The sequence below is a fragment of the Dama dama genome, chromosome 4, assembly GCF_033118175.1.
Source record: "Dama dama isolate Ldn47 chromosome 4, ASM3311817v1, whole genome shotgun sequence".
NCBI classification, from domain to species: domain Eukaryota; kingdom Metazoa; phylum Chordata; class Mammalia; order Artiodactyla; family Cervidae; genus Dama; species Dama dama.
In genome coordinates, this window is record NC_083684.1 from 25,427,961 (window position 1) to 25,444,283 (window position 16,323).

At 46.1% G+C, this 16,323-nt stretch overlaps 1 protein-coding gene across 1 annotated transcript; it reads right to left on the minus strand.

The window, feature by feature from the left end:
• Window positions 1-626: 626 nt before the first annotated feature.
• SALL1 (spalt like transcription factor 1) lies at window positions 627-16,094 on the minus strand. The gene is made up of 3 exons (XM_061138496.1): window positions 15,955-16,094; window positions 3,454-6,887; window positions 627-2,304 (listed from the first exon to the last, which is right to left on the minus strand). Exons 1-3 carry the CDS (start codon window positions 16,028-16,030, stop codon window positions 1,864-1,866), a joined length of 3,951 nt encoding a protein of 1,316 aa, XP_060994479.1. The 5' UTR covers window positions 16,031-16,094; the 3' UTR covers window positions 627-1,863.
• Between the last annotated feature and the right edge of the window lie 229 nt (window positions 16,095-16,323).

Genomic DNA, 16,323 nt, shown 5'->3' on the forward strand with positions numbered 1-16,323 from the left:
TGCTCTGGAGGGAAACATGTTCTAGGGGAAACCCTAGAACAAAAGGAGAGAGGAGGAAATCAGACTGAATTCTGGTGATGCAATATTCAAGTCGACTCTACATATCCTTTGTCATGGACTTTTTCTTTCAAATATGCGTGTGTATTTAAATGCCTAAAAGACTAATTAAATAAAGACCAAGTTGACCTCGCTGGGTTGAGGCCCAGTTTCAGCTTATATAACCCCAGCTGCCCCGGGAATTCTCCAGCAATGCTGCTCACAGCCGCCTGGAAAATGACTGAATCAAGGGAAGTGAAACCACCGGAACAGGAGAAATAAAGCCAAAGTCTCCAAGGCCACGAATGTCCTGCTTAAGGAAACTTACCTGGCCCGATGGAACCTCCTATACCAACTTTTTATTTCACACCATTTTTTTCCTTTTTCTTGGGGGCAGAAAGTTTGTAGGAAGAGTAGCCAAACAAGTAATTGATATTGGGAGAATATCTAGAGCCTCCAAATTAAAAAAAAAAAATAAAGAGAAAAAGAAAACACATGCTCATGCAAACCTGTTTCTGTTATGCCTTTTACAATTCCTTATTTAGAGAGAGAGAGAAATACATACACAATTTACTGGTGCCTGGGGAAATGCTAAAATACATTTTGGGACCTGGCTAAATAGAAATGCACTCTAAAAACACAGACACAGTATATTGTTTTATCTGTTGCAAAAAAAAATGTATTTGATTACTTGAGTAAAATTACAGTATCTCTGTTGTTAGTAAGTATTAAATGTTAAAGAAATTGGACCCCCCCCTTCCTTTCAACTTTCCAAGAAAGTGCATGTAACAGTCCATTTTTTTTTTTCCTTCCATACCTAATACAAAATAAACAAACACTATACCTGCTCTCTTGATCAAGAAGAAGCATTTGCTCTTGTAAGGAACATATGTACATTTTAATGAAAGTGATATTTCTTTTTGTATATACAAGAGCATCTACATTTTCTCCACTGAAGGTTGTTCAAGATGCTATTCTTAGCAGCATTGTGAAATTCCAGCACACATTTTCTATTGTGAATATACCTACAAGGCAAAATGTTACGTCTTAGTTTCAACTACCAAAACAACACTTGTATTTTTCTCTAAAGAATTCTGCGTGCTTATCACTGTACAGAAACTTATTAACATTGAGGACGACTCAAGTAAAAAGCACAATACAAATAGCAGTTCAAAACGGAAAGGGTTAAATCTACAAAAAAAAAAAAAAAATAAGCAGGTTGAATTTTAGAATCAAAACAAAACCCCCCCCCAAAAAAACCCAAACCTTTCAAAGAACCACACAGTTCAGTCTGTACTTTCAGTCCTTTCCTTAAATTTGTTTTGAAAGATTAGACAATGTGTTTGCTGATAAAATTTTCCAGCAGGATCAAAGTATACATTTATATACAGATTTTATTAGAGATCTAATGCATCACTGAGGCATTGCATCAACACCAGATTCATATTAAACTGGATATAGAAAATAAGTTAATGCCAGATTAAGACCGCCTAGCAGGGCAACTTGCAATTGCCATAAATGTTACAGCAAGTTTACAGGACTCTAGTCATTAGTATTTAGTCCAAAAATACAGAAGACCAAAGTTAATGCTTGCATTCTGTTTGCAAAGCCAGGTTATATCACTAATAAATAAGCTTTCTTAGAACTCTAGAAGTTGAACAAGGTACAAAAGAATGTCTTCAGAAGGTTGTAGTTCAGAGATCTGGGGTTGGGGGGGGGGGGCGCTGTGGGGGAACCAGAAGGTTTGGGAGGGACAGGGCAAGGAGGAGGAAGCAACCGTGGGTCTCATTCTGAATGGGGGATGCTCCCTCTCCAGCCAAAGGGCCTTTAACTTGTGACAATCTCTTTGCTGTCTTCCACGAAGCGGGTGAAACGGAAGTTGGTTCCGTTCTCACTGCTTGCCATCTTCTCCAGGCCAGCCAGGGGTGCGCTGGGCTCTGAGCTCTGGAGCTTCTCCAGGTTTCCCGTCAGCCCACTAATAGGTGAGCTGCTTCCACTGCCCAGGCTTCCAGGAATTGGAGGGATGCCCCCATTCTGAATGACGGAGATCTCGTTGGCCTTCATCGCCAGCCCGTTGGAAAGCGCGGCTGCGTACTGATTCCAGAAACTGGAAGGATCCCCACTTCCTGACCTGGCCGCCAAATCCTTCTGGAACATTTCTGGGAACTTGACGGGATTGCCTCCTAGAAATGTCATAGGGCCATCCACAGAGAGCCGGCGACCCCGGCGGGCGGGGGTGCTATTCCACATGTGAGTGCCCATGTGTACCTGGGATGGGGGGAGGAAGGGATGGAGGGAGAAGAGAAAAAAGACGGGGGAGAGAGAATGGAGAAGCTTAATAGTTGAATCTGTCTCAACTCACATCCCAACACTCGACAGGGCCAGTGGCCGCAGTGTCTATTCTTATTACATGCCGGACAGTGGGAAGGGTAACAAGAACTGTCCACTCCAGTCTGCTAGTAATAAGGTGTCCACTCTCTGCAACCCTGGTCCGCCTCTCCTCTGCCTGGGCAAGGATGCCTTACTTACTCCTTTTTTATTACCTGTATTTAGCTTATAATGGCCTTGAGCAAGCCAGTCAGTTGCAGATAGCTCCTTTCAGGGTGAGAATTGTTATGTCCACTCTCATTGCCATGGCAAGTATTGTATCTGACACCCTTTACCCTATAAATGTCCTTTTCAGATGGGAAGAGAGTGCCCCTCACTGATTGCCCAATGGAGGGCCTGTGTGTGGAGCGAAAAAGCCAGAAAGTAATTATTCATCTTGCATTACTGGCAGCAATCTCTAGAGAAATACTCTGTCAACAGAAAAATGTGCACAGTAAGAGCGCTCAACTGTTGCTCTAGAACTTAAGCATATTTGCTTTCTTTCCAACACATATCAGTAGGAAATGTTGTATGATCAATTATCATAATACCCATTAGCAGAGTGGTGACGTTACTGTTTTTAGAAAGACAAACCACGCTGGACTGCAGAGTTATGAAAAAAATAGATGCCCACGCAGAGGAGAAGTGTAATTATTCAGTGATATGGGCAGCACACAGGCCACATGGAGGTCTTTAATCAATACCCCGTGGCAACGCGGGGCTGTCTGACCTGGTAGGTAGAGCAATTCATTAGGTGCACTTAGCGAGACAACACGGCCAGGCCGCTGCTTCCCTTAGGTACCAAATTATTCAAGGCGCTCTGATGTTCAGCAGGCTGCAGCCTGCCCTGGCCCCTGCCATGATCCTGACCTGCATAGACACCCACAATTCTCCAGATAAGCCATGTGGCAGCAGGTTCTCTCGCAAGAACTCGCCCCCTGACTGTCTGGACCAAAGACTCTGGGGGTGTGCCTTACAAACCCTCAATGGCCTCGAAAGAAAGAAGGCTGCTGGGGTGGGTGTGGGTGAGGTGCAGATGGAGTGAAGTACCTTAAGATTGCCTTTTGTTGTGAAAGCTCTTCCACAAATAGTGCAAGCAAAGGGTTTCTCTCCAGTGTGAGTTCTCTCGTGAATCTGCAGGGCACTCGACGAGGAGAAGGTCTTACCACACGTGTTGCAGTAGTGCTGTTTGGGGGTTCTCCTGGGCAGAGCTGGGAGCAGAACTGGGGACGTGGCAGAGGATGACAGAGGCCCAGAAGGGACGTGACTGGTGGGGGTGTCCTTACTGTCCTGAGGAGTCACATGCACGAAGCCGTTGACCTCTGTCTTGATGAGAGATGCCAACGAGTTGGCGGGTATCACCGCCGAGTTCTGATTGGGGCCAAGGTTGGAACTGGGCTCAAAGAGCTGTGATGGTAGATCCCGCATCTGATGTGTCAACATGTGTTGCTTCAAATTACCCTTGGTGGAAAAGCCACGATTGCAGACTGTGCAAATAAATGGTCTCTCTTTGGTATGACTTCTGTAGTGAATGTCCAAGGCACTCTGACAAGCAAAGGTTTTGCCACAAATGTCGCAAGCAGTGTTTTTAAATTTACCCCGGTCTCTGAAAGGAAAGAGGATTCCCAAAGAATCTTCTTTGATGATTTTCTCTGTGTGACTAGATGTCAAATCCAGAGCCCCACCATTCACTGGGGCGGGAGACAAACAGTTGGCAAACTCACTTGCCCCTGCTCTCTGCGGCTTCTCCTCGGCGCTGGGTGACTTGTGGAATTCCTGGGTGCTGTTGGATGGGGACAGAGCCTGCATGGAGGAGGTAGACTCTGAGATGGCCGGGCTGCCTGCACTTTGGCTCTCCATGTCCCCACCCACTGAGGACGAATCGTTGGTCAGGACGTCCCCCTCGACTGACCCGTTCTCCACTGACTTCAGGCTGGCCTGCAGCTGCTCTGCCAGGCCGGCGTTGATCATCTTCATCTGATTTTCCAAAGCGGCGATGCTCGACATCTCTAGAGGCAAAGGCGAGGAAGACAGGCTGTCTTGGGACGCGTCTGCGGACTTGGGCGTGTCCGGGATGCTGCCCTCGGGACAGTCTTCCATGTTTTCATCGGAGAAGGTGTCTAGGTCATCAAAATTTTTCTCATCAAAGGAGCCCGTGTCGGACTCCATGGACTCGGGGTAGCTGTCAGGGACCGGGGTGTTGGGGATCTGGCCCCCCATGTGCATTCGGATGTGCTGCTGTAGGACCACGGCGTTCGTGAACTTCTTCTGGCAGATGGGGCAGGAATGCTGGACTCTGAGCGGGGGCATAGCTCGATGGACGCTATAGTGGGTCTTTAGGTTCCCTTTCGTGGTGAAAGCCCGGCCGCAGATCTTACACTTGAAGGGCCTCTCCCCGGTGTGGGTGCGGTAGTGCATCTTCAAGGCGCTCTGACAACTGAGGACCCGGTGGCAGATGATGCACTCATTGGGGTCTGTGGCCTTCTTGTCAATGTTTTCGACCAGTTGCTGAAGCTTGGATGTCTCTGAGGCCTGGGCTGAGTCCAAGAGTCCCCCAAAAGGAAACTTCGCCTTGAACTGCTCCGACATGAGCGGCAACAGAGGGTTGGTGAAAGTCGAGGCACTGCCCGGACCACCGTCAGACGCTAGGGAGCTCAGCACGCCGGCGTTCGGGGCTGGGGCCGAGCTGGGGACCATACCGCTCTCTTCGCTTTTGCCGCTGGAAGGGGGCGCAGTGGGGCCTTCCGCTTCCTCCGGGAGCCCACCTGGGTTTCTCACAGCCGGCTCGGGGGCCCCGGAGTCGCTTGTGACGGAGCCCGGGGGGCTGGCGGCAGAATGGCTGATGGGGATGGGGGCTGGCTCTTCGGTCTTGATGAAGGGGGGGAGGTTCGGGAGGGTGGGGGGCAACGGCAGGCCGACAGAAGTGGTCAGGGTGGGCAGGACGGGTTTGGTGTCTAGCCAGCTGGTGACCGGCTTTTCTGGAGGGATGGACATGCCGTAGGGGATGCCGGTACTGGTGGGTATGTTGTCCAAATGCTCAGGCACGGGGTAGGGGTTCATCTGGATGTGAGGGTACTTCTCTTTGTGGCGCTGAAAGTGGACTTTGAGGTTCCCCTTGGTGGAGAACCTGTTCCCGCAGATGTTACACTTGAATGGCCTCTCTCCGGTGTGGGAGCGAAGGTGGATCTGCAAGGCACTGTCGCTCCCGAAGACCTTAGCACAGAACCTGCACTTGTGTTTGAAGAACGCCTCATCCGAAGCGCTCTTGGCTTCGAAGGCGGTGACATTTGGTGGCTTGCTTTTTCTTTGCTGGGCCAAGGCGGACAAGGGGTTTAAATCCTCTGCTGTCGTTCCAATGTTGGGCAAAGGGCTGGGGAAAACCGAGTTAGCGGGGGCCGGCTGAGGTAGAAGTGGATTAGATGCAGGACTCAACAGACTGCTTATTGCAAAAGCTGGTGAGGATGAGGCAGAGGCCGCGGGGTTGCTGGTGTGGGAGGCGCCCGCGCTCGAAGCCACTTTTTCCGAGGATGGGGTGGGAACTGCCGCCGCCAATATGTGAACGTTGGGGGAAGAGCCGCTGTGTGGGGGGGCGATGGTGTTGCCGGAACTGCTCTGAGGTAGCTGGATGGGGGGGAGCTGTTTCACACCGCTGATGCTGGCAGATTGGCTCGCGAGGCTCTGTGCTAACCCAGCTGCCGCAGCCAGCTGCTGAGATAAATGGGAACTGAGGGTGGACAAGGGGTTGGCAGATGTTCGTAAAGTACCTGGAGAAGGGCTGGAAGAGGTTGGCAGGTCTGCGTTCTGAGAAGCCAGCAGCAATATTTGGTGACGAATCTGTTCGATCAGTTGCAGCTGGTGGATCTGCTGCTGCTGCAGAGCTAAGAGCTGCTCCATCAGGGCCGGGACGGCCAGCTTGCCCCCCGAGGCTCCACTGCACCTCGCTTCCTGGGAGAACTGGGCCACTGCCACCTTGGTGCTCTGGAGGTTCTCGATGATGACGTTGCTGTTGATCACGGAGAAGTTGCCCAGTGTTGTCAGGTCCCCGAGTTGAGGTAGAGAGGTTGTGATCGCTGAGGTACCTGCCCCGGAGCTGCTGCTGCTGCAGCTAGGGGGGACACTGCCGTCCCCACCGCCACTCAGGGGCCCACTGGTGCCTTTGGGAGCTGCCGGGGCCTCCACCTCCATGGACTCGTCCCTGGCCGGTGCCTGGGCTTCCGCCAGGTCGCTGCACTCTGCTTGCTCTGTTTTGTTAGACGTGTCATTCATTTGTTCCTGGGGATGATCAGGAGGGGGGCTGGGGCTTGAGAAGGTTTCAGGTGGGGAGGCTGGACTTTCATTTACGATGAGAACTAATTGATTTTTAGTACAGTTCTTCTTGTGGAGCAGAAGATCTGACAATTCGAAGAACTCGGCGCAGCACCGGCCGCAGACGTGGGCATCCTTGCTCTTAGTGGTGCGGTTGGGTTGACCCTTCTCTGTGTCTCCTGCAAACATGAAAAGGAGCAGGGTTAGCAACGAAGCCAGGACACCCAGAGTCATCCAGGACTTCAAAAAAAGAGAGAATGGGGGTGGATCAACTCTTTCCTCCCTGTGAAACTCAGAAAACTATGGCCCCAGAAAACCAATCAATATTCCTTAAGAACGTTCTTGATTAAATGTTAAGGCTGTTGGAGGACTCCCTATCAATCTGGTATCTCCGAGAGCCGCGGCCTTCAGGTAATCCATCAAAATATAAAATACTATGAACTGCAGACATTGGTGCATAATGAAATTCCATAGCAAAATATTGATTTCCAATATTTTATACACCTTATTGTCTACTCATCCATCCAGAGAGGGTCCAGCCACCATCCTGAGGACTTATTAGGCTCTTGAGTTTCTGTCAACCTTATTCATTTTCACCTGATTCAAAGATATCTGTGACAGTTTGTTCTGTCACTAAACTAATTTGTAGTCATTCAGGTTCCAATCAGTGGTTGACAAGGGGAAAAAAAAATGGCTATCACCAAGGTGAAGACTGACAACTTGAAAATCACCTCCAGACCCTACCTGGAACCTGAGCTACGTCTGATCCGTGACAAACACACTTTAGCCACATCAGTAACAAATCCTCTGGACACTCAAGACTCAGCTGAATACAAGAGAAAACAATGAGACACAGACACACACTCACACACACGAGAAACACAATGATCAAAATCCGTTGCAAGGCCTGCCTGGCACCTATATATCAGGCTGTGGCATGTTTATTTTTAAAATTAAAGAATGCAACTGGCTACCATCCCACTAATCAAGGAATATATGCCACTATGCTCCAAATGGCAACATTATGCCTGTAAATATTTCATCAAAAGTGCTCTTTCTATCTATAAAAACTGGCACAAGATTTACATTTCTGATTAAATATCAACTTAAAGAAAGATGTGCAGTTAAGGGGAAGTGAAGAAATCATTCTTGTTTTCTAGTTTGGAAATGCTTTGCAATTCTCCTTGTCTGAAATGCCTTTAAAAACAGTTTGCTCTTAACTGTTATCAATTGTTTAACAGATTGTCCCGAACCTTTCATTATAAAATCCCTTTATTTCATGTTTGTTTCCACTGGTTGCTCAGATTTCTTCTCACTAAGATCCATTTGTAAATTAAACATAAAAATCTCCAACTCCAAGCTAACATCCTATTCAAAGACAGGATGGCGTCCCATTGTTTGCCCAGCATGGGGAACACCAACTTCTGTTGTACAAATGGTGTGTGGTCATCTCCGTAGGCTGTGAAAAAAAAAAAAAAAACTGTTTAATTCAAGGATTACCTCCCTGCATGCTTTTCTGCAGAACTGAATCAGATAATAGTTAAGTTTCCATGACTTCCAAATTGAATCTCCCAGAAAACTTGCAGGGAAAAAAAAAAAAACTAATAGCAAATATGAATAAATGCAAAATCAAAATGCCGCTTTTTTCGGTAAACTTAGAGTTGAGTCAAAAGAGTCAGCCATTTGCCTCTTTGCAGTAAACATAAAAAAAAAAAACACACAAAATACAAAAAAGCTTGAGTAGTTTTACATTCCAGAAAATATAATTAATACCCAAATACTAACTTCTGAAAATTCCTTAACTCTGTTTGCCTTGAGTGATGCCGCAGATGATTAGAAGCCCTGGTAAAGTATGCCAAATGTATGCACACTTTATTCATTGGGAGGGTTATTTGAGTAGCTAAGTTATACTTAACAAGCTAGCTTCCCTAATACCCATCTTTTAATCTCCGTAAGGGTATAGTGCAAAATGCATTAACAATACCAAACAAATCTTGGTTGGAGCAGAAAATACCAATAATGATTCAGTTTTAATTTAATGTTTAATCATCCTAATTGGCACAGGATTCCTCTGCACATTCAAGGTGCTGTTTTAAGCTCTGTCTCTCGCTTTACTTAAAAATAATGTAAACAAAATATTAAACGAAATTCGCTAAAGTTAAACTGTTGCTTAACTGGGGACGAAAATAATGTGACAAAAATTCTGTTTAAAGCTTCTTATTTTGACAACCAATTTTAAATGATGCATCCATTTCAGATGCTTATTTTAAAATAGGAAATGCAGTTCCTAATATATTCAACCGAAATGTTATTTCTTTCTCTTTGCACATTTCCATATGTAATGGTTATGTTTCCATCTACTTTTACAGCCAATTATGAAGGAACAAAAGCTATTCTGTTTGTTCACACATTTTCAACAAAATGCATTAAAACTATTATGTCAGCATGTTCTATTAAGCTCTGCATTCAGTGGAAAATACTTTTCAACCAGCTCACATTTATCAAAACATAAAGCCACTTTAAAACACAGTTTTGCTTGGTCAGCTGGGCTTAGACAAATAATGACAGATTCAGAACTAAATAACTAGCAAGGGAAATCAGAAAACTGACTTCATCAATTGTACACATTACAATGTAGTTGCTTCAAATATTTAGCACATCTGTGCTCACGATTAAAGGGCATTTTTAATTCTTTATAACTTGCAAACATCTGATATTCTCATAATATAGAGAAAATTTAAAAAAGGTTACTTTACAGGATTTAGCTGATTATTACCTTCCTGTGCTCCAATTCTGCATTTGTGCTGCTTCAAGACTCACTTGAGAATTTTCAAGTTTTTCGACCTGAACATTTTTATATTTAGGGTTGTGCTAACTGGAAGGAAAATACAGACACTTAAAAATAAGTGCCTGCTTGCTTCTAAGAAAGAGACTGTGTTAAAAAAGCTGCCCATATTTTAGCTCAGATTTTCACAACATTTTAATAAGCTGACATTTGATCTCACTGTAGAGTCAACTAATTTAATTTCCTGATGTTTATGAACACCAAAAAAAAAAAAAATTCTGATACCTATTTTGATTTATTTCAAAAGCAGGTGTCGCTACATTATAATAGTTCTTAACTTTAAATCCATCTGCCTTCTGAACAGAATTCCAATGAAACAGCTTTATATGAAAAGAAAAAAAAAAAAAAGGATAAAACATGAGGTCTAGTTTGAATCTTTAACTACCAAAAGGAATATTTTAAGTTGTAATAAGATGCACACACACACACTCACATCACAAACTAACATATTCTAATTCATTTTTTTGACCGTCCGGCTATCTTGTATCTCTCAATAATCTGTTACACAAGATTGCAACTGGTGACCCCATTATAGTAAATACAGTTGCCTTGTTCCATGTACTATAGTAAAAACAATATTCTAGTTCCTCTTCTATGGATTATGCATTCAAATTAATTTTGTCATCGTGGTCATACAGGAAAATTTAAGAAGAGGTGGTTTTCTAAGTATGTACACACCAAAAGATTTTTGGAATGTTCTGGGTTTCTTTTACCCCCTCTGGGCCAGAGGAAGAGGTGATCTTATAGCTTTATCCAATTTATATGAAAATCCCAGATGTTTTAGTTTTCATTGTACTATTTAGGTTCTTGATGCCCAATTCGAATATGTCAGCTTTTCATCATCTGAACTAAACACTGCAGAATGGGAGGCAGAAAATTGAAGTGTTCCAGTATATCTGTCTGCTGAGAAAACAAAAATAAAACTATGCCCCATGCTGAAAGGTTTAGCCAGCCAGGAAAACAAAACAAAACAACAGCCCTACTGTACCACGCTGAGTTTTCTCTTTTTGGAGCTTCTCAGAAAGACCCTTCGCTTGACTTCCCAGTACCTTCAGATCACATTAACGTTTTTTAACAAAACCCCACAAGATTATGATCTTGGAGCCTATAGTTTTAACTGGCTGTTCCTTTTGGTAGACCAATTTTGAAAGGCTATCACAAACATTTCTGATTGATTGGTTTTTCTCTCTTTTTTTCTTTTTCTTGTACAGACCTGGGAAAAACCTGCATCTAAATGTTCAGCTTGAGATTCCACAGCAATTTAAACACCGCCACATATGCTCTGCATATTTTCTGTAATGTCTTAAGTTTCTTCTGTGAGATCTGTAGCCAGATGACACATTTTACTGGCTCCCTTCAAGTCCCCTCAGTGTTCTGACTGGGATTAGCGTGTTCTCCAGTGGAAGAATACAAGGGGAAATCTCTGACAAAATAACAACATGGACAAGACAGTCCTTTGAAAATCCTGATACCAGCCCACCTAATGTACACAATAAATGAAAGGGGGAAAATATCTTCCCCTTGGATGAATCAAACTGAACACTAGATGGGGTTCCAGTTGCAAGGGTTTGTTCAAAAACTTCTTTGTGGCTTTCCTCTTCCAGTGACGCGTAAAAGAGACTGCTTAAGGCGAGATCTAAACTTTGACTACATAAACATTGGCAAAGGCACAAGAAACTAGATCCCTGTTGTCTGAGGGTAAAACTGAGCTATGGGAACTACCTGTCAATCTTCCCCTTTGGGGGTCTGGCATCTGAGGGTGACAGGGGAATAAGGTTAGGAAAAGAAGCCAAGCTGATAAGGTGAAACTAAAATAAACTCCGAACTTCCTGCTAAGTGACTAGCAAGACTCAATTTGGGGGTCACTGGGAAGATACTGAAGGACATATTATGATCTGGACCTTGTCACCTCTGCATGGGAGGAGGCTAGCAAAGGTTAAAACAGCTCGACACATCTACGTTTTCCAAAGCCTGGCACAGCGACTTTTTTCTTTTGGAGGGGGAGGGGTGCTGGTTCTTGGGATAATTTACCACCTCCTCCCTTCAAATGCTCCATGACTGCCCTTTTGGTAATCTAAGAATATTTGGGAAGACTGGGTGAGCGGTATCAGGAGGTACCTTAGAAAAACCGAATTAAGTCTGCAGAAGGAATTAGTTCTGGCTACTCCACTGAGCTTGGCTTTTCTCAATTCCAAAAAGTGAACTGCTGGTCTACCTGATTCCCACCCCCCCCCCCACCCGCTTTTCCATGAGAGATCTGCCTTGAAAATTCAGATTTTTCCTTTCCAAAGGACTGTGGGTCAAGACAACTTGCTACCTGCCAAAGCAGAAAGAAATGAAATAAAGTCCCCAAAGAATAACCTATAAATTGACACTCGTGCCTATAAACCATAGGTGAACCTGGATGTAAAATAAACCACAAAACCTTCGGTATCACAAATTCACTTTCACGCACGCTCTCTCCTGTCCTTCCACCTTCGCTTGTTTGTGTTTGTTTGTTTGGAACATTTTAGGAAGTATGTAAGGCCTCCAGCAAATCCCCCAAAACAGCTTGCATTTTCTCATCCAAAATCTTCCATGATGCCACAAACTTAAAATAGGCCTGATTAAACAGGAGTTTTTTGCAACTGCCTTATCATGCAGGTGTCAGTTTTTCAAAAAAAGCAATTAATTATAGTTCTCTCTAACCTTTTGGGCCCAGAAATCAATGTGTTGCCATTAAGCTGCTCACAATGAGTAAATTACTTTGGTAAATAATAGAATTTCATTATTAATATAAATAAGAGGAATTTTTTAATGATACTTTATATGAGAGGCAGTGTTATATCTGCAGTTCATGATGTTTTTATCTTTCTTCCAATATGATCTTTTCCTTGAAAAAGCTGGGCACAGAAATACTTTCTTAATAAATGAATGGAGTATGAGTGGGCCAAACATGTCGTTCCAGGAATCTTAAAAAACACTACCCAAGGAAGAAAAAGCCAACACACACACATACACACACACCTGAAATCCGAATTGCTAGTAAAGAATCCACATACAAAATCATTACATTCTAATGTTCTCTTTCCTCAAAATTATTTACCCTGCTAAATAATTTTCCCAGTGGCAGTCATCCTTCTACAAGTAATTCGAGACTTGTTGCATATCATTTAAAAGACAAGTAATAAGCGCCATACTCTTGGTTTCATAAGAAACAGTCAAAATCTCCTAGTTTATTTTAGGAGAGTATATAGCAGCACCAAAAATACAATTAAAATATGAACATCGTAAGACTGACCAAATGATCTTGTTTTCTTGAACTTGTTCTGATGAAGTTATCCTGGAGATTGCTGAGGCTAGCTCGGATTTTCTTTGTACGCACGCACACGCTCAAACACACACAGGCGTGACATGCCGCGCAGTAAGCCTGACTGCTCCCAGCCTTGGGAGTGGCTCTTTCAGGGCAACTGTAACGGGGGGGCCTACAAACTTTTCTAGGTCTCACTCTGGACCGAAGTCATGAAATCGGAGGTGCCAGCATCTGCTGAGGGTACCACCAGCTAGGTTTAATTTGATAGGTTTAACATTTCCTTTGCCATGTTTTAAGCCCATCTCAAGAAAGAAAAAAAAAAAGTAACCACAGTGTTTAAGGAAGGTTAATCTTCTAAAAATTTAACAACTTTCATGTAGATTAAACAAACAAACAAACCTGCAAACTGAAAAACAGAACTCCAATGACTCCTTAAAATGTGTGTTCTGTGCGGACAGGAGAATGGGTGGCTGGGTACAGCGCATGAAAGGTGGGGACTTTTTAAAGGTAACTTGGAGACATGATTGCTCAGTTCTCTATCTCACAACTACTCCCAAATAAAAAGAATTGGCGTGTGTAAGGCCCTCCTGTAAAATCAGACATGGAGGAGGATTAGTTGTGTACTAATATTATTACAACATACTAAATCCTGTAACCCTATTACAAAATCTACCCTCTAGGCAGTTTCTCCCAAACTTATTGTTCAACCATGTAAAAACAGTCATAACCTAAAACCATTACAACTGGAGAAATAGAGGGGGGTGGGGAGAGGTGAGAAGGGAGGCCGAGAGGGGAGTGATTCCTACGGTGCCCCTACCAGTTTACTCCTTCTTAGGACAATGAACCAGCTTTTGGGGATAAAAAAGAAAGAAAAAGGAAAGGAAGGAAGGAATAAAGTAAAAGAAAGAGAAAAAAGAAAGAAAGGAAACTTAATGTAACTTAACTAACTTACCTCAAAGCCCAAATAAACCAAAAAAACAGTCCTAATAAATAATAATGGTCAGAGGTAGTGAACTCCTTTTATGCTATCGCTTTATGAGAAGCCTTAACTATTAAAAATTCCGGATACCGAAGGCGACAGGAAAAAGGTAAAGATCTAGCAAGCATCAATTCTCTGTGAAGCCCAAGTCTTTTTTTTTTCTTTTTTGAAAATATGTAAAATCAGTACACATTAATTTAAAAAAAAAAAAAAAGACTTAAAAATAAATCTTTCCTCTCCTCCCTTTAGGTTTGGTCCTTTAAAAACTGTTGACTTGAACAGTATTACAGTGAGGAAGATCTCACCAGAAACTTTAGCAAAGATGGTGTGGGGACGAGATGCAGAAGAAACCAGCTGGGAAAACCCGGAAAAATTCTGTGGCAGCGGCCTTGGATAATTTCACCTCTCTGTACCTTGAGCACCCAGTCTCGCCTGGGGTGGAAAGCGGGGATCACGGGTTCTCAGGGGACTGAGAAATCAGAGGCTCTGGATAAGGCTTGAAGCTTGAGAAAGTACTGGGGTGGAGGGGGCCAAATATTGTACACAAATATCTTCATCTGTGTCTGTTCTCTCCCCTTTCTTACAGGGATCACCCCCCTCCACAGGAGTCCCCTTTCCCGACAGCCGGGGTGAAGTGGGTGGGAGCCCCTCGGCTTCTCCGCCTGGGTTCTGCATGGGTCCCTGCGCCCCAGCTCTGCAGAGAAGCAGGCCTCTAAGGAAGGACCGGAGGACCGTGAGGGCCGGGCGGCCGCAGAGTTTAGAGGACTGAGGTGCCGACCAAAGGGCAGGCTTCCGAGTCCTATCGGGGTCCAGCTCCCTCCTCTATACCCCAAAATGGAGCACCCCGAGAGACATTCCGAGTCGCGGAGACAGCTCCGGGGTTGCCGTTCGAACCTCCGCAGCCGAGAGGCGAGCACTGTGTCGGGGAACCGAGCCCGGGCGCCGCTCCATCGCCTCCGGCCTTGGGCCTGGGAGTTCGGAGGCCCCTAAAGTGTAATATTTTTTAGGGATAAAAAGGGATTCAAGGTGTCTGCCCTCTCTACCGCCAATTCCCTGCCCGGATCTCTGCCATTCTCGGCCTTAGCTCCGTCATACAAACTTTGTTCTGGACTTGTTCACTCCCTTTGGGACCCGGCAGTTGTCGCCTCCATCGGAGGAAGCGAGTGCCTCTGATTTAGGGGGACTCCCTCGTGGCTAGATAGCCCACCCCACGTCCAGCTCTGAAGAACGACCCTTACGACTCCTGGAAGTGCGAGGTACCACGATCCTTAGCGGGAGCCGACCGAGTCTAAAGATTTCTTGGGGGCGCCGAGTGTGCATGTGTTGGGAGAAGAGATGCTGGGATCAAGTGGGATGGCCGGACCCCGACACTTTCCCCCGTCCGCCTGCACTCTGTCTGGGGAGCACCCGACAGCAAAGAGCACTCTCCAACACGGCCTCTACCCCAGCGTGTCAGGCACGGTCGCCCCAATACAGGTTCCCATCTTCTTGGAACTCCGAACTCCCACAGGCACCCCATTCCGCGGCGCGGGCCCAGGAGGAGTGGGAGCGCTGGGGAAGGAGGGGGGAGCGCCGCGCAGGGAGCTCCCCTCCACGTTCCAAGTTCAGCCCGGAGCACAAAGTAAACTTCCTTCCCGCAGGCAGCAGGACCAGGGCGGCGGAGGCCAGGCTGGGCCTCGGGCGCGGGCCGGGGAGCGCGTGGAGCACCGCGCAGGCAGGCGCCGACGGCCTCAGTCCGCACCCGCGCCCCGCCGGGCACCCTTGCCCCGGCCGCAGCTCGGAGGGTCCCGGGATCCGCTCCCGGGGACAGCCGGGACGCAGGAGCAAGGCCGGAGAGCCCTCTCTCCTCCCCGCAGGAGGACCCAACAACTCCGGAAAGATCCTGCCTGGAGAAGTGTTTGCTTTCCTCGGGGCAGGGGGGTTGGGGGTGGGGAAGCCCAGCAAAGGCAAATTGAAATTAAAAAAAAAAAAAAAAAAAAAAATCGCGGAGTCGAAATGGTGATTCGGGTCGCGGCGGCTGGGCGGTGGGCGCGGGGGCCAGCCGCGTGTGCGTGGGTGCGAGTGTGCGTGAGTGTGAGTGCGAGTACGTGTGTGCGCGTGTGTGTCCGCGGCGCGGGCCGGAGCACTCACCATCTCGCCGGGGGAGCGAGGCCACTTCGGGGTCGGATTGGAAATGTTGAGGCTTCGCTTGCTTCCTCCGCGACATGCTGGCTCAAACATCAGCTGGGGCAGAATAAAAAATTACTAAAAAAAAATCTTCTCAAAATTACGGAAATCGAGCGGCGGCGGCGGCGGCGGCTCCCCCCGCCCGCCGGCCCGCCCGCCCCCTCCCCGGCTCCCCGGCCCCGGGCGCAGCGCGCATGTGTCCTGCTATAATTATGATTATCAATAATGCATTGCGATTAATCATAGAGGGGCTCTTTGAAAGGCGATTGGCACCGGGCCAGCGCTATTCAAACCCGCTCGCCTTAATCAATTAGTTTGTGATTTGCTGCAGAC